This window comes from Apis mellifera, linkage group LG7, assembly GCF_003254395.2.
Source record: "Apis mellifera strain DH4 linkage group LG7, Amel_HAv3.1, whole genome shotgun sequence".
In the NCBI taxonomy this organism is placed as follows: domain Eukaryota; kingdom Metazoa; phylum Arthropoda; class Insecta; order Hymenoptera; family Apidae; genus Apis; species Apis mellifera.
In genome coordinates, this window is record NC_037644.1 from 13,267,758 (window position 1) to 13,293,980 (window position 26,223).

Here is a 26,223-nt window from a genome sequence, read left to right on the forward strand (position 1 = left end):
GTGTTCTTACGCCAGAAGAAATTGTATTCAACGTTATCCGTGAAAAATGAACATTTTATTTCTCGGCCGCGTGGTTCGAATTCGAAAACGTATCGTGTGAATTATTTCGCGCCGACTTTCTCGAAAAATATCGTTCTACACACGCCGTGTCTCGGGATACCACCACAATTCCGATACGTTTCGAGGAAGAGATCGATTGTTGATTTAAAAATGAGAAAGAGAATTGTTTCCCCATTACATTTCTCCATTATTCATCCCTCTCTGTTTTATTTTATTTCAACTCGCCGCTCGAGAAGAATTCGAGATTAAAATATTCTTCCTTTTTCGAAAATGTTCCAATTTCGATCCTCGAGGATGTACGATAATAATAATAATAATAATAATTCAACCGGTGAAAATACATACATTTTACATATCTCTCGTTATTATATTTTCGTAAACGGAGAGAAATGACGGTATTCCTGTGGAAATGTAATATTGTTACAGTGGAGATGAAAGAATGCCGTCAGCTCGTAAATAAAAGTCACGAAACGTGTATCCGTTTATTACAGTGGAATTATTAATACACGATCTGCCAGTCATGTTATCGCAAGATATAAAAATGTGCGAACCAAAAAATTTGTATCACGAGTCGTGAGATCATTCAGATTTTTCATCTTTCTCTTTTTTAATCAATTTATCAACCTATACGAATCCGTGATTCAAAGATTAATCGAAGGATTGATAAATTTTCTCTCTTTCTTCTATAAATAGATATCGGTTCTTTCAATCCTCGAATCGATCTCTCGTAATCCAGATCGATCTCTTCCCGACCAATCCCCTACTTTTTCGAAGAGATCTTCAATATCGGCTTGGAGAAAAATATTGGAAAAAGTCTCGTTAGAGTGGAAGTTACGTCTTCAAGTAATTTTCGAGTAATTTTCGAAGGAGTTTTTTTTTAAAGAGCTTTTTGTTCGACTCAGATTCATGACAAACGTGTGGGCGCTATTCGCCGTGGTGTTTCTCGCCATTTACACTGCCAACCTGGCCGCATTCATGATCACGAGGGAGGAGTTTCACGAATTCACGGGCGTGGATGATCACCGTTTGGCCAAACCTTGGTCCCACAAGCCCATGTTCAAATTCGGCACGATACCTTGGAGCCACACAGACAGCACGTTGGCCAAATACTTCAAGGAGATGCACACGTACATGAAGGAGTTCAACAAGAGCAGCGTGGCCGAAGGGATCGAGGCGGTTATCAGCGGGTAAGTCAAAACTTATAACTCTAAATTATAGATTTTTTGTTTTTTTGGTAGCAATATTGGTCTTTCGGGAATATCCTAAAATATTATTATTTTCTTCCATTTTGAATAATTTTGAATAGATTTTGGGTTTTTTCCTTCCAATCTTTCGGAAATATCCTAAGATTCTTTGGATTTTCTTCCATTTTTCATGATCCCAATTTTGAATAAATTTTGGGTTTTTTCGTTCCAATCTTTCGGAAATATTCTAAAATTCTTTGGATTTTCTTCCATTTTTCATGATCCCAATTTTGAATAAAATTTGGGTTTTTTGGAAATATCCTAAAATATTACTATTTGGATTTCCTTCCATTTTTCATAATTCCAATTTTAGACAGATTTTCGATTTTTTTCATTCTTTCAGAAATATTCTAAGATTCTTTGGATTTTCTTCCATTTTTCATGATCCCAATTTTGAATAGATTTTAAATTTTTTCGTTCCAATGTTGGTTTTTAGGAAATATTCTAAAATATTATTATTTAGATTTTCTTCTATTTTTCATGATCCCAATTTTGAATAAATTTCGGGTTTTTCGTTCCAATCTTAGTTTTTCGGAAATATCCTAAAATATTACTATTTGGATTTCTTTCCTTAGACAGATTTTCGATTTTTTTCATTCCAATCTTTCAGAAATATTCTAAGATTCTTTGGATTTTCTTTCATTTTTTATAATCCCAATTTTGAATAAATTTTGGGTTTTTTGTTCCAATCTTTCGGAAATATCATAATATTCTTTGGATTTTCTTCCATTTTCCATAATTCCAATTTTGAATAAATTTTGGGTTTTTTGGAAATATCCTAAAATATTACTATTTGGATTTCCTTCCATTTTTCATAATTCCAATTTTGAATAAATTTTGGATTTTTCCATTCCAATCTTAGTTTTTCCTAAGATATCCTAAGATATTATTATTTGAATCTTTTTCCATTTTTCTTTCCATTTTAAATGCCAATCTTAGATAGATTTTAGATATTTTTCTTGTACAACAGATTCAAAAAACTATTTACAAACAATTTATAACAAAAGTATTAAATATAACTATAATATCACCTTTCCATTTGATTTATATCAGAAACAAATTTAATCCAACGTGAGAACACAAGAATTAGATATTATGCGTTTAAACATAATGAATCTCTTTAAGAAAACAAGAGTAAAGGACGGGAGGGAAAAAAGAATCGAATGTTTCGCGCGCAACGAAAGTAAGACTTTAATAAATCGCGTTAAAACTTGGCCGGATGCTCGCTTAACCGCGGTAGATGTGAACGTATTATGTATACGTGGCTCGTTATCGAAGTTTCCGCGGCGGAGAGTTGCACTGCTCGTTTAATCTCCGCGAGTTAGTTCCATCGGGTTTGGCCGCGATCGGTGGATGGAGCCGCGTTTCGGAGCGAGCGAAAGGTGTGCGCGACAAGCGAGTGTAAATTGCAGAGCGCGAAATGGGGAATAGATGATTCTTCCGGAGAGAGGGACGAAGCGGGAAGGAGATAAGCTTTTACCTAAATTCACAGTATTATTACGTGGAAAGTTGGAGTTTTTAATGAAATTCGGATTAAAACTAATTTGGAAACGTTGGATCGAGTTTAATTAGATCAAAGTTGGAACACGCTTGTCTCAGATTTTATGCTAATTTTAGAATCGCGCAATTAACTTCTCCGCTCTTACGGTTATTACCCGACGATTTTCTTTTCTTGTCGTTTATTTTAATCCTTCCTCTTTTTTTTTTTCTATCTTTCTGTTTTCTGTCACAAAAAATCTAGGAGTGGGGAAAAAAATCCTAAGCAAAATCCAAATTTAGAACCGCGATTAAAGGAATAAAATTCAATAACGCAAAAAAAAGAAGAAGAAAAAAGAAAAGAGAGAAAGAAAAAAAATCCTAAGCAAAATCCAAATTTAGAATCGCGATTAAGGAATAAAATTCAATAACGAAAAAAAAGAAGAAGAAGAAAAAAGAAAAGAGAGAAAGAAAAAAAATCCTAAGCAAAATCCAAATTTAGAATCGCGATTAAAGGAATAAAATTCAATAACGAAAAAAAAAAGAAGAAGAAAAAAGAAAAAAGAGAAAGAAAAAGTAAAAATGGAACGTTGCGTTAATGCGCAACGTTAGTAGGTTAAGTGCCCATTCTTTCGATTTCATCGAAATTTCCAATCAAATTTCTTTCTCAATTTTTTGGCGAGAGAATTTCAAAAAATAAAACCACGAGGTAACCAATTAACAATTTAACAATTTAGAAATAATTAAATCTAGAAGAAATTTCTCGATCAAGAAGCGAGAAGAAAGCTTGGAGGAATGAAGTATCGAAGTAAAAGAAGAATAAGATCCTTATTCGAGCCGTTTCGAATTTTCTGAGCAACTCTTCGTTTTTCGATAGAGAGATGGACGCGTTCATTTACGACGGAACGGTCCTCGACTATCTGGTGGCGCAGGACGAGGATTGCCGATTGCTAACCGTTGGATCTTGGTACGCCATGACCGGATACGGCCTCGCCTTCTCCAGGAATTCCAAGTACCTGCAGATGTTCAACAAACGTCTCCTCGACTACAGGGATAACGGTATCTATACCCCCATCATTTCGATCCAAAATCTTCTTCTTGTATAACAAGATATTCATAATTCTCCAAGATTGAAAAAAAAACTCTCCCAAAGCTGCTATTTTCGAAAGAAAAAAAAGCGCAATTTAGAGAAGAATATTTTTTTTCTCCCTCGTCCCTACATCTTCAATTTCTTTCGAAATTGAAAATATAATTTGAGAATTTTTTTCTTGGACGAGAAAGAAATTTCTCACGACGACCCAATTCGATTCTCTTCTCCTCGTCCCTTCTCAACGAAACAAGTCGAGATACTTTATTTCTTTTTTTTTTTTTCACCCCTTTCTACGCCCATTTTTCATACACGCGTTCGTTAAAAAAGGGAAGTGTATAACTAAAATTGCAGGGGACTTGGAACGGCTGAGGAGGTATTGGATGACGGGGACGTGCAAACCGGGCAAAGAGGTGCAAAAGAGCAGCGATCCCCTGGCGCTCGAACAATTCTTGTCCGCCTTCCTTTTATTAATGATGGGAATCCTTCTTGCCGCCGCCTTCCTGCTATTGGAACATTTGTACTTCAAATACGTAAGGCAGCATTTGGCGCGAAGCGACGGCGGCGGTTGTTGCGCGCTTTTCAGCCTGGTAAGCCGATTTCGAATCCCGATATCGAAATATATATATATTTCAATACTTTTCAATATCGATTCCATCCTTAACCTCCTCCTCCTCTAGATAAATTTCTATTATCTCGTGCACAGGACGAAAATATAAAATGTATCGTCTTCTCCACACGAACGATCGAACGATACTTTCTCCCCACGTTTTTAAGGAATAAAGTTTCTTAATATAAAGTATTATTATTATTATATCTGTTATTATCTATTATTATTATCTGTTATTATCTATCTATTATTATATTATCTGTTTTGAAGATATAAGGAAAATCAATTTGACTTCTACTTCGTTTCTTTTTTGAATTTTGTTTTATCTACTCGATGATCGTTCGATCTACTCGTTTCTTCTGTTAAATTACGAGTATTATTTGATTAGTCCGACTATATTTTCTATTTTTACTACTTTTATTATTGTTATTATATGTATTTTGAAGATATAAAGGAAATCAATTTGACTTCTACTTCGCTTCTTTTTTGAATTTCGTTTTATCCTATTCTACTCGATGATCGTTCGATCTACTCGTTTCTTCTGTTAAATTACGAGTATTATTTGATTAGTCCGACTATATCTTCTATTTTTACTACTTTTAGTATTGTTATGTATCTGTATTTATGTATCTATATTTATTGTATCTGTTTTGAAGATATAAGAAAAATCAATTTGACTTCTACTTCGCTCCTTTTTTGAATTTTGTTTTATCCTATTCTACTGGGTGATTGTTCGATCTACTCGTTTCTTCTGTTAAATTACGAGTATTATTTGATTAGTCCGACTATATCTTCTATTTTTACTACTTTTAGCATTGTTATTGTATCTGTTTTGAAGATATAAGAGAAATCAATTTGACTTCTACTTCGCTCTTTCTTTGAATTTCGTTTTCGTTTTCGAAATATATATTTTAAATAACAAAACTCATCGAACCTTATCCTATTCTACTCGATGATCGTCTTCTTCTATTAAGTTACGAGTATTATCCGATTATTCCGACTATATCTTATATTTTTACTACTTTATATCTTATATTACTACTATTTTATCATTGTTATTATCTTTTTTGAAGAGAAATTAATTTGATTTCTACTTTGCTCCTTTTTTTGAATTTTGTTCTATCTATTCTGCTCGATGATCGTCTTCTTCTGTTAAGTTACGAATATTATTTGATTAGTCCGACTATATTTCGTATTTTCACTACTTTTATATTATTATTATATCTATTTTGAAAATATAAATCAACTCTCCCTTAGAGCGCGTGCTTCCCTTCCTTTCCTTTGAATTTCGATTTCGTTCGAACTTTTCTTGTGACACAGTATAATAAATAATAATATTTAAATAATAAAACTTATCGAAGCTTACGAAAGTGAAAAAATTTTATATGAAAAATCCTTGCACTTAATTTTATTCTTTTTCTTTTTACTCTAAACAATCTCACTTTCTATAAATCAACATTATATTTTAAAGTAAGACTTCATAACCACAGAGACATACTTTTATCCTTCCTTTACATTACTCTTCCATTTGTTTAACCATGATTGTCTCTGAATCTATACTCGTTCGATCAAAACTATCCTATTCTACTCGATGATCAGAAGACGATTCTTCTTCTGCCCTTTGTAAATCACGACTAAATCCGATTAATCCAATATATATTTGTACTGCTTTTATTATTATTACTATCGCATCTGTTTCGAAGAGTATGGGAAAGTCGTTGACGTTCCGTGGCGCGGTGTACGAGGCGCAGGATATCCTGAGGTACCACAGATGCAGGGATCCGATATGCGACACGCATTTGTGGAAGGTGAAGCACGAATTGGACATGGCCAGGATCAGGATACGACAGTTGGAGAAGGATCTTGAGGCTCACGGGATAAAACCTCCCCAAGCCAAGTAAGCTTTTAAAAACTTACCTTCCTTCGAGTTTAATTCGTGTGAAAAAGAAAAACTAATGATTGAAAAAAACTAATACGAGACTCTTTTGCTTATTTTCCGAGAGGATCTCGAAAAAAATCGATGGACTTGCGATCTTGATTCTTTCTCTTCTCGAAACAATTTGAACGAGCTCGAAGAGAAATGTAATAATTCATCGTGTTTTGACGAAGTGAAAGGGGAGAAACATTCCAAGATCGCTCGAGATCCGCTCGATGATCGAGCAGAGATGACGGAGAGGAGAGAAACGGGAGGAAGAGGGAGTTATATTTCAATAATCAAAGCCAACACTCCTTTGAGAGGCGCCACCTTTCGAAAACGGAGCACAACAACGCGTTTTGTCGCTCCACCCAAAGAAAGCTTTCCACGGAAAGCTCCTTTCCGTTCCAAACCTCTCCTCCTCTGCTCGATCGCGTTTCACGAGTACGTCGGAAGTGGGCCCGTGAACGGCAGATCTGCGCATGTCTACTGCATAATTTATCTCTCACCTGTCCTCCGATAACCAAACTCAGGGATTCGAACTCGATTCGCGTGAACGAACATTTGTCCTTCGAACGGAGAAATTTAAAGAGATATCGAGAAAACGATGATTCTTCGTTCGAATTTTTTTTAGAAATTCGATAGATTTCAAACACAGAGTGTACTTCTCTTACGAGTGTACACGTGGAATATGGACGTTCTTTAAAATTGAAAATGAAATATTCGATATCGATGAAGATTTAGCATTGATTCAAGAGAATAATTCGAACAACACGACGGTTTAATTAACTAATTAATGTCATTTTCGTACACCTGCAAATCGAGATTAAATCCTGAATTATATTACGTTATATTTTCTGACGTCACTTGGAGCCTGGCTCGCACAGCATGCACTTATCTACGAACGTATATTAAATTCGTATATATGCAGTCTCTAAAATGTATATATATATATATATATATGTATATATATATACATATATTTATATATAACACGTGTATGCATTCAAACGCATATACGTATGTGGATACATTACGAGTAGGGATGGGATCGAGTGAAAATTAAAAAAAAAAATTGGAGAAATTTTTTCTGAAAATATTATTCTCTCAGCAGAAGAAGTATACTTGGAGATGAAAATTGCAAAACAGCTATTCGTTCGAAATATTGAAATTATTCATCGAAGATTCATTTTGATCTTAATTTTTTTTTTCGAACACGTTCCATGAAATTTAAATTTGTCGAAATTGATAGAAATAAATCGATCCACTTGCCTAATCGTGATATCGAGGCACGAGCGTACCATTCGTTTCCTATACTTTATTTACCTGCGCCATTCTCTTGCGATTGTTGATCGTAAGTTTGAGACTTCCACAAGTTTGATTCTTGACTTCCAAGTTGATTGCATTTACGAAGGATCGATGATTATTTTAGAGAGGAAGAAGAAGAAGAATTGGTAGCGGCATTTGTCGTGTTGTTGCGAATATTATTGACTCGTGCTACTAGAACAGCCCCATATGGAATGGAATCGATAGAATTCTCTCACTCTCGTTTGATTTCCCATTGAAATTAGATTTATGGTAGACAGTTTATTTCGACAGCTTCGAGTTATTGTATTCTATTTGATATATTTGATCATTAGTATACTTCCCTTTTGTAAAATTTATAGTTATTTGCATGGATATTTAGTTTAACCATCCCCCTATCTTGAATTTGTAATATATATTGCGAAAATCGTAGAAAGAATAATTTCGACTTATTCTCTCCCTGATTGACAAAAAGAAATTTTCAAATATTTCGAAATTTCGAATATTATCAAAATTTGATAAAGATACGCGCGTAAGATAATTATATGCGAAAATCGTAGAAATAATTTTTACCACCGTTGAAATTTCATTTTGACTTATTCTCTCCCTCAACAAAAAGTAAAAAGAAATTTTCAATGCGTCAAGTATTATCGAAAAAAAGATATAAAGAAATGCGAAAATCATAGAAATAATTTTTACCAATAATTTTTACCGTTGAAATTTCATTTCGACTTATTCTCTTTCTCATCGAACAAAAGAAATTTTACATTAAATATTATCGAAATTTGATGAAGATACAGATAAGATAATTGTAAATGCAAAAATCATAAAAATAATTTTTACCAACGTTGAAATTTCATTTTGACTTAATCTGTCCCTCAGCAAAAAGCAAAAATAAATTTTCAATGGATCAAGTATTATCAGAATTTGATAAAGATACACGTATAAGATAATTATAAATGCGAAAATCGTAGAAAGAATAATTTTTACCAACGTTGAAATTTCATTTCGATTTATCCTCTCTCTCATCGAGCAAAAGAAATTTTACGTCAAAATATTATTGAAATTTGATGAAGATACGCATGTAAGATAATTGTAAATGCGAAAATCGTAGAAATAATTTTTACCAACGTTGAAATTTCATTATATCATTTCAATATATTTTTATCGGCAAAAAGAAAATTTCAAACATGATCAAAATTTGATAAGGATAGATAATTATATGCGAAAATCGTGGAAAGAATAATTTCCACCAACGTTGAAATTTCATTATTCTCTCCTATCCTGATCAAAAAGAAATTTTCAATGCGTGAAATATTATAAAATCGTGGAAAGAACAATTTTTACCAACATTGAAATTTCATTTCGACTTATTATTATTATCATCCCTCGAAAAGAAAATTTCAAATATGCTTCAAGTATTATATAAAAATCGTAGAAAGAATAATTTTTACGAACGAATTTCAAAATTTCATCTCGACTTATTCCCTCTTCCTGATCGACAAAAATACATCAAACGCAAATATTGTATATTATATTATAAAGATATCTGACATCTTAGCTTCTAAAAAGACAAAAGACTTTTCGAAGCATAAACTCACAAAACATCCATCAAAAATAAGCAATCGTCTCAAACTCACGATCAACTCACGTTAACTTTTCACCGCATCAAGTTACGAGACTGTCACGCATCGGCTTCAAATTTTCTTGTTTAACAAGTTTACCAGTTGGAGAGGCAAAATTGGGCGGGGAAATATACATAGAGAAAAAGGGAGGGGGCGAACGAAAGAACGCGCGTATATTAAAAGCAGAACTTCTCAACGACACGAGATCTTGGAATGGTTGGAAAAGAAAAGTTTCCCGATTCGACACAATCACGGAAAGAAGCGTTATGTCGAAGACCGATCGTCGAATCGAACGCGATCGAAACTTTGACGCAACTCGGTGATGCGCTCGAATTTTCCAATTTTTGTTTCCGCCTTGTTCTTTCGACGAGAACGATGAATTGTAAAAAGAGAGGATGGAAAGAGAAATTTCTTGGATCCAAGTTATTCGAGATATTTTTCAATTTGAGGATGAAACGAAATTTTCAAGTTTTGAGAAGAAATAATATCGAAGAAAAATTATTTACAATCAGGATAGGAGATTCCAATTCGTGAAATTTGATCATGAACGATTCACTTATACAAAAACTTAAGATCAATTATTTTAATCTGAGCTCGTGAACCAAATTTGAATCTTCAAGTTGGAAGAAATAAATTTTCAAAAGTTGAAAATCGAAATTAATTCTGTGCTTTTATCAAAATTATTTATTTTCTTCCACAAAATAACCAAATAACCTACAAAAATTAGAATTGATTCGTATCCAAAAAAAGGAAACAATTTCTCACGACCAACGGAATAATAACACGCCGTTTGATCGATAAAAAAGGAGCGAGCCGTTCCAAATTCTGCTCGAATACATATAAAAAGGAGCGCTTTATTTCTCGAAGGAGGAGAAAAAAAGATATTTCCCTCGAAGGGAGGGTTGAGAGGAAACGTTAAGAGAAGATCTCGTATCTCGTTGAGACGTGTTGCTGGCGCGTAACGTTGAAGGTGGTTGTGTTGATGGACGATGGTTTGAGGCGGAGGAGAAGGGTTTGGCACATATCCACGTGGGCTTTTTTAAAGGAGGAAAACCGGAAGTCTCGGCTGGTGGCGAGGATGCTTTCAAAGCCATTCGGACCGCCATTCGCAACCGGAATCATTGGCGGTGGAGGCTCCGCATCCGCTACCGCCATACTTCGATTCGTAAGTCCGCAACGCCCACACAACCAACAACAACAACGACAACAAGTAAGAGAACTCTCCCCGGCGACGTAGGAACCCTGTCCTCCCCTCCTTCATGTGTCGTCGAATGGTAGCCGCGTCGAATTTCTCCCCATCCTCCTCCCTCGTAAAATCCTTCCATCCCGCCCTCCTTCTCGTCCCCCCCTTCATTCTCTCTCTCTCTCTGTGCGTATAAAATTGTACTTCTATCCAAATCCTTGGATCCCTCAACTCTCCTTCCAGCTCTCTTTTCGAATAAAATTCTATGTATTTCGTTTCGATGCTTTTTTTATACGTATATATATATAAAATCATTATTCGTCTCGATGTTATACTCGTCGTTACTCTGTACGTCCTTGGGACAATATTCCAAAGGACTGAATTTATATATATATATAAGCTGATCTCAGCTTGTTCGATGGTTCGCGAGAATATATTTACTGGGTCACGGATAGGTTGGAATTTGGCACAAGAACTAAGAGGAGGGAGGGGTTCGAATCAGCTGCCAAATATCGGGAAAAATTCGCGCTTGTTTGTTCGCCAGCTGGTGTCGAGGCGTTTAAAAAGTAAACCGAGGGTTACGTCTTCTCCGGAAGAGAAAGAGAGAGAGAGAGAGAGAGAGAGAGAGTATATGACACCACAAATGGCGACATCTGGCGTTTAGGGGACGTTTTTGGATCGGAGGCACCACTTCGTCGACACATCCGAAAATTCTGAACCGTTCCATCATCCTCAGGAAGAAAGTTTGTTCTCTCTCGAGTGAACGAACGAACCTCGTTCCCCTTCCCCTTTCGATGATTTTCGACAGTAATCTTGAATCTCTTGTTTCGTGATTCCTTTTCTTTTATTCTTGGAAAAATCGGTTCCTACGTCGCTTCGAAGCAAACTGTCCACGGGATGCACGTGAGAAAAGATTCAGGGAAGGCGATCGTTTAAACGTTAATCGATAAATCCGTGCACCGTTGACAGAGAGGAGGGTGGTATCGGCCTCGCAAAGCTCGTTAAAACCTGTCCGTTTATCGCTTTATCCCTGCGGATAAAGAAACTCCTCCTCCTATTTTATCATATTATCGCATCGAACAGATTAGAAAACAAAATTTCCTAGAATTTTAAATTGAATTGTATGCGTTAAAACAAAGTAAAAGGGCTCTGCGAGGATCGATGACAACAACGAAATAAAAGGATAAGAAAAGGATAAGAGTAGAAAGAGTAGATTATCCCCCCCGCTTCGCTTGGTAGTGTTTCTTTTTCTTAGAAACTTCTGCACATACGCATTCAAATTGTATATATCTATCTCTACTTATAACCTTCCTTTTTTTTTCCAATTTTTTTTTCTTCTCCACTTCTAATCCATCTGCTTGCCTGTACAACAACACTTTTTCTCGACGACTCCACTAACTTTTCGCATCGTATCGATCTACGCCCCCTCCTTCCTCTCCTTCTCCTCCCCTCCCACAGTTTTCATGTGCTCGAAGGCATGGCATGCGAGTTGAACGACGACGAGTTTTCGATAGATTCGGTGGCGGTCGAGGCGTGGGACGACAAATCGGTCGACGACAGGCCGATGCGCCATCTATCGCGGGATAAGGAAATTAATGCGAATACAGGGAAAGCAAAGGAAAAGAAAATGTGCAGTCGTTCGTACGGAACGAGTCGAATTCGAGTGGAATCCGAGATATCCTTGTTTCGTGAATTATTCGAACGGAATTTTATGTAAATTTCTATCATAACTATTGATTTAATTTTGAAGTTTTAATTTGAAACCTTATGGAATATTTATTTATTTCCTTTTCGAAAATTAAGAAATTGAAAATTTTATCCTCGAGTTTTCTAAACTTTTCTAAAAAATTAAGTCATAAGAATTTGTCTTCTGAATTGAAAGAAAAATGCGATTGACTTTTCTCACACAAATACACACGCGAATTTCGATTCGAGAAAGGAGAAATCGAACGCAAAATTTCGTAACGGTGTTGGAAAGTCGGTGAAACTCGACGCTTCTCGCGAACTCGACCCGATTCGTGAATTCTATCCCCACGTAGTATAAACGATATTACATCACGTATTACAAACTGGATTACTCTTCCATTCTCCGCGTACGGTTTACCATTCGATAAACGTGTGAATTATAACTTGGAGATTACTGAAAATTTTCCTCGAGAGAATCAGAGTTCACATAATCGATTGAATTTATCTTTCCAAATCTATCCTCTCTCTATATATACACGATGTTTATATATTTTCAAAATAGTGTATCGAGAATTTAATAAAGAAGAGATTTTTACCGAATCTCTTTTAGAAAGATAAAAGTAAAGTTTAAACTTTCGAATCGAATCGAGAAAATAACCAATATTCAAAGTTTTTCTCTCCATGTATTTTTTTTTTTTTTTTTTTTGTAAACAACGATATCTCAGATTCTGAAACGATTCATTCCGTACACGTTCCTTTATCTATACATATGTATTATATGTATAAATACTATATACGACAGATAACGTAAACGATGAAATTTTCCTCTCCGCAAATTGTCACACAGGGATTGTTATCTTGAATGTAGATTCATCGACGCCATCGACGTAGCCAGACCAAGGGACATGACCAGGAACCACGTGGTCAGCACGGAATACGCCAGCAAGTTTTTACCACCCGAGATCTATAGGTAAGGACAATTTCTACCTTATCGAATCCCTGTTGTACGGTCCTTGTTTCCTTTGCTATTATCGATTCATCGATTCGAAGAAGAATCTTTTCCGAAAATTATAATAAATCATACAGATTCGTATGAAGAAATATCAATTAATTTAATTTATTAATTTAATTATAATGAAATAAAATGGAACTAGGGGAAGAAAGCTAGGCTAGTGAAATACGTGGTCATAGGGAGGTTAGATGTGTGGATACACGGGAACGTAGTGGAAAGTGGACTGAAGAAGGGCAGAGCGATCTAGCGGTGGTCATGCGTATTTAATTATATAATGAAAGATTATTTGGTTTTAAATTTGAAAATTTCTTCAAATTTCTTCTTTTTTAGTTTTCGCGTAATCGAATCTCGCTCGAATCTTTCGCTTCTAACGCGCGTTCGAGTTTAATGCTTCCGCATATTTCGAAAACATTCCGCAAACAGAAATGTGTCAGCCGGGCGAAGAATGTTGTGCGCGGAATATTTACGTAGAGAACTTTCGATCGTGTCGCGTACCTTCCACAAAATTCCTCGCGTTCTCGGCTATCGAATACGAAATCCGCACACATCCATACCACGCTCCTTGTTGTGTCATATGAGCTTGAATTTCACATTTCTTACGCGTATACTTTTAATTTTTCTAATATTTTCTCGTTCTTTGCTACTCTAAAAATAATCCGTCATCTCTCTTAAAATTTAAATTGTGATTCAAAAAGGAATAAAGTCGATCGATTTCTTACGCATATCTTCGAATATTTTCAATTAGTTTTCGACATGAAATTTGGATTTTATTAAACAATCTCCTTCATTACTCTCATCATCCCACTTTCTTTCTTAAAATTCAAATTACAATTTGGAAAAAGAAAATGAAATAGAGATCAATTTGATTTGTTACGCGTATTTTCAAATATTTTCAAATATTTTCGAAATGAAATTTGGATTTTACGAATGACTTCCTTCCTTCCTTCTTAAAATTCAAATTTTTTAAACTTGATCAATTTGATTTGTTACTCTAAAAATAATCCGTCATCTCTCTTAAAATTTAAATTATGATTCAGAAAAGAATAAAGTCGATCAATTTGATTTCTTACGCGTATATATTTATTTCGAATATTTTCAATTAGTTTTCAAGATAAAATTTGGATTTTACGAATGATTTCCTTCCTTCCTTCTTAAAATTCAAATTTTTTAAACTTGATCAATTTGATTTCTTACGCGTATTTTCGAATATTTTCAATTCATTTTCCAGATGAAATTTGGATTTTATGACTTCTTTCTTGAAATTCAAATTACAATTTAGAAAAAGAAAATGAAGTAAACTTGATCAATTTGATTTCTTATACGTATCTTCGAATATTTTCAATTCATTTTCCAGATGAAATTTGGATTTTATGATTTCTTTCTTTCTTAAAATTCAAAATATAATTTGGAAAAAGAAAATGAAGTAAACTTGATCAATTTGATTTATACGCGTATATTATACCTTCGAATATTTTCAATTAATTTTCCAGATGAAATTTGGATTTTACTTCCTTCCTTTTTATAAAATTCAAATTACAATTTAAAAAAAAAAATTAAACCAACTTCACTAATTAACACTTTCTTCATCCAAAATCACTCAACTGCCTTTCCATTATAACCAGATCGTTGGAAAAAAAGAAAAAACGAAAATCCACTGCAAATTCAACTTATCCCCTCCCCCTTTCCTTATACCGATTCAACACACATATAATCTTGTTCGAATCTAACGATAATTGGAATCGATTGTTGGATATCAGGACCCCCGAGGACGGAACGGCCAGGACGGAGATCGCCGAAATGGAGACAGTTCTGTGATCGTAGAGAGCCGGCCACGATTGCCCAGCCGCGTCAGCGCGATCATAAGCGTCCCCTGCGGAGCGGGAAAAGTCTCGTCTCCGCTTCCATTTCTCGACAACGAGTTTTCGCCTCGTGTTGCCTCGTCGTCGTCGAGGCCTCTCCATCCCTCGAACGCCCGGAGAAACCCTCGAGAAACTTGGATCGAAGGAGAGAAAGAGAGGGTGAGGAAAAGAGAAACAAGAAAATGGTTCGAGTTGCACGAGAAGGAACGTTCAGTGCCTATGAAGAATCGAGAAACATCGAGATCTACGATCATTCTTCTCAAAATAAAAGATAAAAGAAAGAGAGAGAGAAGAAGAGAAGAGAAAAGGAGCGAAAATTTTCCACGACCACGTTTTTTCTTCCAAAAAAAAAAAGAAACGTTTTTCTTCCTCCTTTGTCGCAGAGCAAGTTGTGCAAGTTGTGTTGAGGACGCTCGATTTGGGCGAAAATTGTTCTCTCATGTTGTCTCGTGTGCTGAGACAATATTTCTTTCTTTGATTTTTTTCGAGATAATTCGACGATGATTTTCAAGGGAAAGAACGATCCTTTAGAGGATCGAAATATGCGTCTTCGCTGGGAGAAAAGTGTTAAAAGATTGGTATTCAATCATGGATTGTATTAAACGTGGAAGAAGGAAAAGTTGAGCGTGTTTGCGAGATCTTGTTGTTTAGCTATTTAAAGTTATTTAAAGATGTTACGTCAAGCTTGTTTACATCATACTTTCTTGTGTCGATACTTGGTTTGCTGAAAATTTTGAAATTCCCTTAAATCTGTGAAAATATTTCCCTCGTTGTTCAAACTTTTCTGCGAGATTTCTTATACGATGTATATATTTTCAATCGTTCCAACTGTTTCGATTTTTCCGACAAAATCGAATAAAGCGCGACTTCAAATCGAGATTTCATTTTTTTTTTTTTTAAATTCGTAACGAGGAGAAAAAAAAAGCGAGAGACGAAAAAAGGCAGTTAATTTATATTCAGGCAGCATCAATGCAATAGATAGATAATTGAAAATTCCTAGATCTTTTGAGAATCTCGTTAAAAAAAAAAAAGAAAAAAAAAAAAACTTTGTACGAAACTCCCGATTTTTCAAAAAATAGGGAGTCACGAAATCTCGAGCCGAAATACGATAGTTCGTTAAAACGAGCTGAGTTTAAGGCGACTAAAAAAAAAATAAATAAATAAATAAATAAATAAATAAATAAATAAACGTTACGAAACGAAAGAAAGAGGAAGACAATGTTGATAACACAGCAAAAGAAAAAAAACAAGAAGAAGAAGAAAAGTAAGAAAAATAAAATAAAATAGAAAATCCAAATCTTGATGGGTCAAAACGTCAATGTGTATTATACGAGATATAACTAATGGCATTCGAGTGTGTCATGTATACATATACATACATATATATATATATATATATATTTAATACGTAATGTACACACGGAGCTACTACTACACGTTAAGTATGTATATTGTGGTAAAAAAAAAAAAAGAAAAAAGAAAAAAAAAAAGAAAGAAAGAACAATGAAATATTCTAAAAAATGGAAACCTATTTCAAGGACGTAATATGCTCAACATTTAAAAGAAAATGAAAAAAAAAAAAAAAAAGTACACGTAAAAATAAAAATAAAAATCCACCGAGCGTAATAACGATTATAATAATAATAATAATTACCGTATTATCGTAGGAGTGTCAGGGTATGTCTCGCGCCAAATATGGAATTAGGGGGTGGAAGAAAAAAGGATCGAAAATCGATCTATCCGTTTGTATCATATTTTTTCAGAATTATTATCTTTTTCGATTAAAAAAAAATTGCGATGAAAAATTTTTCTTCTTTCTTTCTTTCCAAACTAAAAGAGATCAATATATATATATATAAATTTTCACGATATTATCGTAAGAAGCAATTTCACGAATAGAAGAATTAATAACAATTTTTAACGCGTTATCCTAAACTCGAAACGAAGGAATGAAAATTGAAATTAAATTAGGAGAAAGAGGGGAGGGTGTGTGAAAAAAATATTTCAACAACAAATAAAATAACGCAATGGTGCCTGAAACGAATGAATTCCAAGCGTTCGATCCCTAGGGGAAGGGGAGGGTTAATATTTTTTTAAGAGCGACGCGGTTGGAAAAAGTTTCGATCGAACATCCTGACACTTCGCAACTTCTACGAACTAAAAAGGAAAAAAAAAAACGAAAAAAAAAATGTAAAATCTATCCTCGTAAGGAGTAGTTGAAAAAGAGGCAAATTCTTTCGAGCCAAACGCCAGAAAAAAAAAAACCAAAGATTTTGTGTGTATGTGTGTGTGTATGTAGGAAGAAAAAAAAAACGACAGAGATAGGATTAATGTTCTAAAAACTACGTCCGCTGTAAATAGAAACGCATTGTACCGTACAAGCCACAAAGAAGATCTTGGAAAGAATTCTATCTTTTTATTGCGATCATTAAATCATTAATTCTCCTATATATACATATTCGTAAGATATGTGATAGTTTTTCGATACAAAAAAGAAAAGAAAAAATTGTGAAAAACGTTTGTATCCTCGAGAATATTACGATAATATTATACTCGTCGAAATGAAAAAATAATTGGAGGATAAAATTTTATTTTATATATCGCATTTATCATCGTTTCTAAATTACATACAAAATAGAATTGAATTCATTGAACTAATTCTTAATAATTCTTCACAATATGATTTATTATTATTTATTATTTTTTTATTATCAAGTTTCGTTCCCAGGATTAAGAGAAATTTTCCTAAGGCTTCGCTGTTTGTGGCTTATACCGCGGCGTCGAGAACCCCCGCCCCCCACTCTTAGAGAAGCACTTGTTTCGACTCCTCGTGCGTTCAAGCGAAACGAAACGAAACGAAACGAACCACCACCATCATTCGAAACGACGTTTGCTCAGGAAAATTCCACGAAGAGAAATATCTGTATATTCGTGTGTATATTCATAAAGTTCATCGGTCAAGATTTTTAAAGCACTTTCTTATTCGGCTTTTCGAGAAGTCAAGACGACAAAGAGAAAAAAAAAGAAAAAAGAAAAAAAAAAGGAAAAAAAACAGAAAAGAAAAAAAAAAAAAGTAACACGATTGCTTCGAGGACGAGACACGAGTGCTGGGATTATCGAGGATAAAAGGGAGAGAAGAAGAAAAAAAAAATAATAATAATAATAATAATAATAAAGAAATATAAGGAAATTTGCAATTCTAATACGATAATACGTTTTGCTAGTCGGAGAAAAACAAACAAAACTGTTGTTACTGTTGTTGTTAAAGATAATGGAAGTGTTACGTTGTTAAGAAAAATGGCGCGAAACGTGCGCAGAGGGAACGGAGATTGTTAGATTACTTGTTCGAGATAAATATAAAAGGAGGTATCATCGTTTACATCGATCGGATCGTCGATATTCAAGCGTCGATCGATTCGATCGAAACTCGAAAAATATACCCGCAATAATGATCTGAATGAATCGATAATCAATTTGTTGATATTCAGTTATAAAAAAAATTTCTTGATAAAAGTATCGTGTATCCACTTTTTATTAAAAAATTTGAAATTGACATTTGAAGAAACGAGAATTTATTCACTCGAGTGCTTGAATTCGTACGATCTGAACGAAGAGGAGAACAATTTTGAAGGAGAAAGAAAGACAAAGGCGCGTCGATTGTGCCATCTGACTAAAGAAACGTATCCTCTATCTCTGCTACTTTCTTCAAGCGTGTGAAAGAGAGAAGAACGCGTGCACGCATTTTGCCCGTGTTTCTCGGTCGACGCGAGATCTTCTTGAACGCTGTTTCCATCCGACACAACAAACACACAACAAAGATTCGGATTTCTTTCTCACCGTGTGCGCACACGCGGACCTTTCAACATGACCTCCTGTTATCCGATCGTCCGCGAGATCTCGCACCAATTAATTTCCGCGAAAATTGATCCGCGCGTTTCTATTCATCCGCTCGGGCGAGGCTGAATTCCGCGATATACTCGAAATATTCGCAATCGACACAACGAACAGATTTACTCCTCGGTCGAGCTAACAAGTTCCTCCCTTTTCCAAGGGAAAGTTTCGAAAACGATCGATTCAAAGATCGATTCGATTCGAGCCGAAAATAAAGAGAAGAGAAAAGTGTATTCGATTATTCTGTCTGTCGTGCAACAAATTTATTATCCAAGCTTAAATTTTATTATATTGGGTTAATTATGTATATTATCAAATCTCTTTGTCTAGAGATGTATTTTTAAAAGTTTGAGAGCAATAATTAAGCTTGGAGACGAAGTGAATTAATTTGTCCATAGTGAAAGAAATATATTTGCCTCCCTTTTCGAAAGGGTTCGAAAACAATCGATTTAAAAATCGATTTGAGCCGAAGAAAAAAAGAATATTTAATTATTCTGTCTGTCGTGCAAAAAACTGGATCCAAGCTTAAATTTTATTATATTGGGTTAATTATCTCAAATCTCTTTGTCTGTATTTTTAGAAGTTAGATATATTTTTGTATATTTTTAAATATATTTAGATATATTTTAAAAGTTTGAGAGGAATAATTAAGCTTGGATACGAAGTGAATTATTTTGTTTAATAATGAAAGAAATATATTTGCCTTCCTTTTCGAAGGGGTTCGAAAACGATTGATTTAAAAATCGATTCGAGCCGAAGAAAAAAGAAAAAGAATATTTAATTATTCTGTCGTGCAGCAAACTAGATCCAAGCTTAAATTTTATTACTATTTTAGTTATTTATTTAATTAAAATATTATTTTATTATTATTTTATTATGGGTTAATTATCTCAAATCTGTTTGTCTATATTTTTGGAAGTTAGATATATTTTTATATATTTTTAAATATATTTAGATATATTTTAAAAGTTTGAGAGGAATAATTAAGCTTGGATACAAAGTGAATTAGTTTGTTTAATAATGAAAGAAATATATTTGCCTTCCTTTTCCAAGAGGTTCAAAAACGATCGATTTAAAGATCGATTTGATTCGAGCTAAAAATAAAAAAAAGAAAAAGAATATTTAATTATTCTGTCTGTCGTGCAGAAAACTGGATCCAAGCTTAAATTTTATTACGTTGGGTTAATTATCTCAAATCTCTTTGTCTAGAGATATATTTTTAAAAATTTGAGAAGAATAATTAAGCTTGGATATGAAGTGAATTAATTTGTTCATAGTGGAAGAAATATATTTGCCTCGATCGATTTAAAAATCGATTCGAAGAAAAAAAAAAAGAATATTTAATTATTCTGTCGTGCAGCAAATTGGATCCAAGCTTAAATTTTATTATTAAATTTATATTGGGTTAATTATTTCAAATGTCTTTGTCTAGAGACATATTTTTAAAAGTTTCAAAAGAATAATTAAGCTTGGATACAAAATGAATTAGTTTATTTAATAATAGAAATATATTTGCCTCGTTCAATTCGACGAGATTAATATTCTGTATTTCGTTATTGGTAAGCTAATTTGAAACGACAGCGTAAGATGATTGTTAAAATGGTTAAAAAATAGGAAGAGATCGTAAAAATCGAGTTCCCATCGGCAACAGTGAATTCTTAATTTTATATATTAAACTGTTTGATAAATAGCGAATTGTAAAAGCGTTATCTCTAATAGAAATGAATTTTTGACTCGGTAATCGTTCAGATACGAGAAGAGGAGAAACGTTTAATCTTGCACAATCGAACTAACGTTATTATTAACGAAATTTTAATACAAGTGTTATAACATATATAATTATACGTTCTTTTTATTAATTTCAAATTTATAATATCATAATTAACTATATAGAAATGAACCTCGTATAAATACAATTGTTTTGTGAACAACAATCTATCTGTAAGAGCATCTCTCGAGTCATTTCTCGATAATAATTTCTAGTTATTGTGCAAGAGGATCCCTGATAGTAAGAAATATCTTAAGTAAGCAAGTGTAAACAATCGTGCGCACACACGAAATAGCGGCCTTAATAATAATGATTTTTCAGCGTCGTACTCGTGATCTCCGAAGACTCTCGTAATCGTAGATTAGATTTCGTCCTTACACGAATGATCGGCTTCCCTTCGCTCCTTTCTCATCCGAGATTCGTGTATGTAACTTCGCACTGCGCATCCTCCCTCCACCCAAAAAAAGGACTCTTCCGATCGACGAACCCATTCCAATTCTCAGAAACTCAGATTGTTTGTCGATGAAAATGTCAAATAATTTTGTAGGAAATGAATAAAACGGAAGAAGAAAAAAAAACCAGTAAATTTGACTGAGTACAAGCATATCAAAAATTATCGAACGATTGTTTTTTTCTTTCTCACAACAACGGAATTCTCACGAAAGAAAAGTCATTCTTTGTGATATTATTATAATCACAACGAGTATATGTGTATGGATCAAGTAGTTGAATATTTTTTTTTTTTTTTTTTTGGCACAAGAAATTCTTTCGATCGATTCATTCCATCGGCAAATACAACGAAATTTATCGTTCCTTGTTAAATTGTGCTCATTTAAATAGGACAAGAATCTAAGATTAATTAATTATCGAATTTCTTTTCTTGTTTACGAGAAAAGGAAAAAAATTAAACGATCGAAACAAAGTTATTTAAAAAAAAATATAGAGAGAATTAATTGTAAGTTTCTCGTTGCGAGATTAAGACACTTTTCTATAGCGAATCCAAATAGAATGTACAAATGGAAAAAAAAACACCAAAATCGTTTCAAATAGTTCATGTTTTTCACATTCATCATAGTTTAAATAATTTATCAATCGTGATCATCAAAGACGAAGCGAACAAATGTAGCAATATTAGTAACGGATTAAACCGATAAATAAAACGCGATAGATCAGAAGAGTCCAGATCTTCATCCACGATACAACCAAGTCTAAAATCGCATCCCTCACTGGATCCTAAGATAGTTTAGTAAAAATAAAAAAAAGGGGGAAACAGAGCGTGGCCGTGCATCGGCCATTTTGGTGCCAAGTGAATGAAATGAAAAAAAAAAAAAAAAAAATTAAAAGAAAAGGAAAACGAAACGGGTTAAAAGATCATTGTAACATCACGATTACTAAGATATGATAATACGAACGCGTTATAAAGCGAAAATTGGTATAAACGATTATACCAATTTACATGTATATTCGTGCGTGTCTATGTACATACATAACGGAAGGAACGATCGAAGGAGATGATGAAATAAATAGAAGAGGAAAAGGAAAGAAAAGATAAGATAAGACAGCAGCGATCTCTCTCTCAAGTGTCCTCGTTCGTGCTTTTTCGTCTTTGTCATCGAGGATATTAGCGACGCAAGAGAGGAAAAAAAAAAAAAAAAAACCTTAGGATTAGCGTAGACCAGCAAAGAAATATGTTTAGCGACGAAAAACCTCGCCAAAGATGAAGATCTTTTTTCGAAGGCCTCGAGAAAAAAACGAGAGGCGTTGTATTTGTGTCAGCGTAAATTTTTAATGGGGGAAAAAAAAAAAAAAACAAGATTATATTAACGATAAAATAAAATTACCAAAAAAAGAAGAAGAAGAAGAAGAAGAGGAAGAAGATTGAAAAAAAAATAATAATAACATTGAATAAGCAGTAAAAAAGGGATAAAACGAGGTTCGCGAGTTCCACGACAGATCAAGGAAAAATGCAAGATGAGACCGAGTGGCTTATGTTGATGAAAAGACAAAGCCATATTGGAGGGCAATTTCGCATGTAAACACATTTCTACGTAACAAATGATGATATAACGTCGACCAATCGTCTCGCGGAACGTGCGAACCGATGGCTTTTAAGGAACATATGTGGCACGTGATTGTATGTTGTTTCAAATAAAACATTGTTGTTTTGTATACTACACACATTGGTGGAATTTTTTTATTTAATTTTAATCTTTATCATCGTTTATTACTTTATGTCTTTTTCGAAAGATTTTTTCTACTTCTCTTATTATTTCAGTTGAATCAATAAATACATTACTTAATTCCTACTTTATCATATCATATTAATTTTCCTACATGATGCAAGATTAATTTACCGATTGATCTATAAATCTAAAAAACTGTCCTTCTTTTTTTATTCGAATTTTGCTAAATTTTGAAAATATATATGTATATATTATAGAATGAGTGAAATGACGTTCGAGATAATGTCATAGATAAAAATAATAAATAGTGAAAGAAGAACAAAAAAAGAGAATGAAAATGATAGATGAGGAACGGAATAGACGTGACATCTTCTGGCAGTTTGTGTCACTTATTCTAACATATCGACCTATGATATCGATACACCTATGATATATAATGTTTTTTGTATCATCTAGCATCCTATAATCTAAATAATATACCAAATACAAATAGAGTATTTTTTAACATTAAATTTTAATTGATTTTTTTCCTTTTTCTAATGTCTAACAATTTAAAAAAATTTACTTTTCGTTTAGAAAATCTATCAATTGAAAAATTTGAATTTGTTAATAGGTGGACCTACCTTCCATAATGGTGGTTTCTCTAAATGAACCTGAAAACTTAAACTTATTCAATAGATTAACAATGAAAAAAAAATAATTTATATCTAAAAAAAAAATATATACATATAATAATAAAAATTTGAAAAATGAAAATGAATTATTATTACTTGAATTTAAAAAAAGAAAAGAAGAATAATTTTCAAGTAATAATAATAAATAATTTAGCATTTTTTTATGCAATACTCAATAAAGAATACTGAAAAAAAAAAATCAATTTAATGATCAGAAGGACCACTCAAAAAATATTTTCCATTGTATGAATCCGAACAACGCGTGAATGTAATATTCATTTCGCAATGCTAATAAATTATTATTATTACTATTAAAAAATCAATCGCGATGAGTGCTTCAATATATACAAATGACAAAAAAAAACAAAAATAATTGGATGCAAATATTATTCTATGCACTCAAAATTCAATACGCAACACTAATAGCGAGAAATATCCAATGCAGTCTCCTTTATGACTGCAAATAGTGACAGTGTAGCATTTTTAGCTACATCAGGTGATTCAAGAACTTTTATAATCCTGATGGTAATTTGGGCATTCAATATTCGACATTAACATAATATTACTCGACAAACGCGACACTAATTGAAAAATAATAAAAATTGCGAACAACGCAATAACAAACTAATTTTTAAAAAAAAATTAATATATTCTTTAAAACAAAAATAATAAATTTAATTATGCAAGTGATATTAACATTAATAATATTTAATAAGAAATAATAGCAATTTAAATAAATTGTAATAAAAAACGCGATATCTCAACGCAACTCTAATTCAACCCGTAAATTAATCGATCGATAATCGCGATGCCCATGATGACTGGAACGATGGGCCCGCATGCAATCGGCCAGACGATACAACATTCACTACGTGTTACTAAAACGAGCACAGTGACAAAACAGTGACAAAAATGACTTCCCATTCTTTAGATCCAAACAAGATCCAAAAGATGAGAAACCATTCGTTGCAGCCCTCTTCGCGACACTTTGTCCGGGCCTCTTCGTCTTCTTTCTTCGAGCGCGATGCCCGCTGAAACTTAAATCTAGGCTCGAGATCCTCTAATCGCAAACAAAGAAGAAAAGAGTACATGGATGATGTGCAGGATCTCGAGCGCAACGTTCGTTTCGAGACGAAATCGCGACCACGACCGCGAGAATTCGAAGAGTGGGAGAAAGGGAAGAGACAAGCGAACTTTTCATTCGTGTCACGGTTTCATCACATCTACTCTTCGAATTACATTTGCTGAAACAGGTTGTCACGCGAAAACGCGCCTACCCGACCAGAGACTGTGACAACCTGCCCGGCCCTGCCTGCTTACAATTAAGCGCATTCACACACAGAAAGTATGCTACCTATCCTACCTAGCTCTATACTTAAAAAAGCAAAACAAACACACCAACACACTCGCTCCTCGGTTCTCACGCATAATACCCGGGCGCAAAAAACCTACACTAGGGAGAGCGTCCCGGGACGTCTCCGACACCCGAGCTTGACACGCTACATGCATACTCTAAGTTTACGTACCATTCTCCTGAAATCGACTGACGATGGGTAGCGACCATTACGATAAAAATATGTATACATTTTAATTTTGAATATTTAGAAAACTCTTTTAAGAAATTGTAAGTTGGTTAAACGATACGAATAATTGTTTAATTTAATAGTAAAAATAATAAGAATATTGTTTATAATTCGTGCGTTTAATAACATGTGTAATATTTTTAATTGTAAATTGTAAATGAATAATCGACGCAATTCCACAGCCTAACCACACACACATAATGTGGAAAATACGTCGTGCACGATACACTAACGCATCGTCAGTCGCTGAAAAGTTGTTATAAGCTTATGAACTATGATCATCATATTAATCGCCTCTCTCCCATCCAAGTAGCACCTGAGCACGTGAATGGGATCCTGGCAATGAACATGGAAGGGGTTAAATCTGAAAATCCTGAGCTAAGAAACAGTATTAATGTATCTTTTTTCTTTCTAACGGACTAATATTTATTGATTTAAAATCTATTTGTTTTATTTCAAATTTTATGAATTCAATCAAGTGCTATTAATTTTAATATTAAATGAGAAAAAATATCAACAATGAACAAGGAAAAATTAATAATGAGAAATAATTGAAAAAAAATAAATGAAATATCAATGAAAATAATCTCAGATAATTTCTAAATCAAAACATATTTTAGAAAATTAGAAAGCAATGCTCAAAACTTATTGCTCTGATTTAGAAATCTATCTATCGCGAAATATCTTCTTGCACATGAAATTTAATACATTTTTGTACGAAAGAAATAGAATTAATGTATTTATATTTCAATCATATTTCATAATCATATTTAAATTTATAATAAAAGAGAAATTAAATTATTACAATAAAAAGAAAGATAAAATTAAACATTGTCCATTATCATATTGTTGAAAACGCGATGTGCAAGAAAACCTATCCTGATCTAATAAATAAAACACGATAAAAAAAATTATATTCACGAGTAATAATGATATATACCCGTGGTCACTGTGCTCGTGCAAAATTCTACGTATACAACCAATCATTCGTGTCGATTCGGATCTTTCATCCTATGACATGATTAAATGATCGGAGGAACATAAAAACATGCGACTCACCAA

General features: G+C 33.5%; 1 protein-coding gene across 7 annotated transcripts in view; it reads left to right on the plus strand.

Moving 5' to 3' along the window:
* Nucleotides 1-15,976, plus strand: part of LOC412818 (NMDA receptor 2) — a 311,909-nt gene extending 295,933 nt beyond the window's left edge. For 4 of the 7 annotated variants that reach the window (XM_026441777.1, XM_006569470.3, XM_006569472.3 and 1 more), the window contains 7 exons: nt 963-1,247; nt 3,658-3,839; nt 4,222-4,457; nt 6,181-6,374; nt 10,368-10,487; nt 13,060-13,161; nt 14,961-15,976. In XM_026441777.1, coding sequence (XP_026297562.1) covers nt 963-1,247; nt 3,658-3,839; nt 4,222-4,457; nt 6,181-6,374; nt 10,368-10,487; nt 13,060-13,161; nt 14,961-15,018 — 1,177 coding nt within the window. In that variant the 3' untranslated portion in view covers nt 15,019-15,976. Of the gene's footprint in view, nt 1-962; nt 1,248-3,657; nt 3,840-4,221; nt 4,458-6,180; nt 6,375-10,367; nt 10,533-13,059; nt 13,163-14,960 lie in introns of those variants that run through there. The other 3 variants (XM_006569473.3, XM_016913073.2, XM_026441780.1) reach the window with 2 other exon arrangements.
* Nucleotides 15,977-26,223: the final 10,247 nt, after the last annotated feature.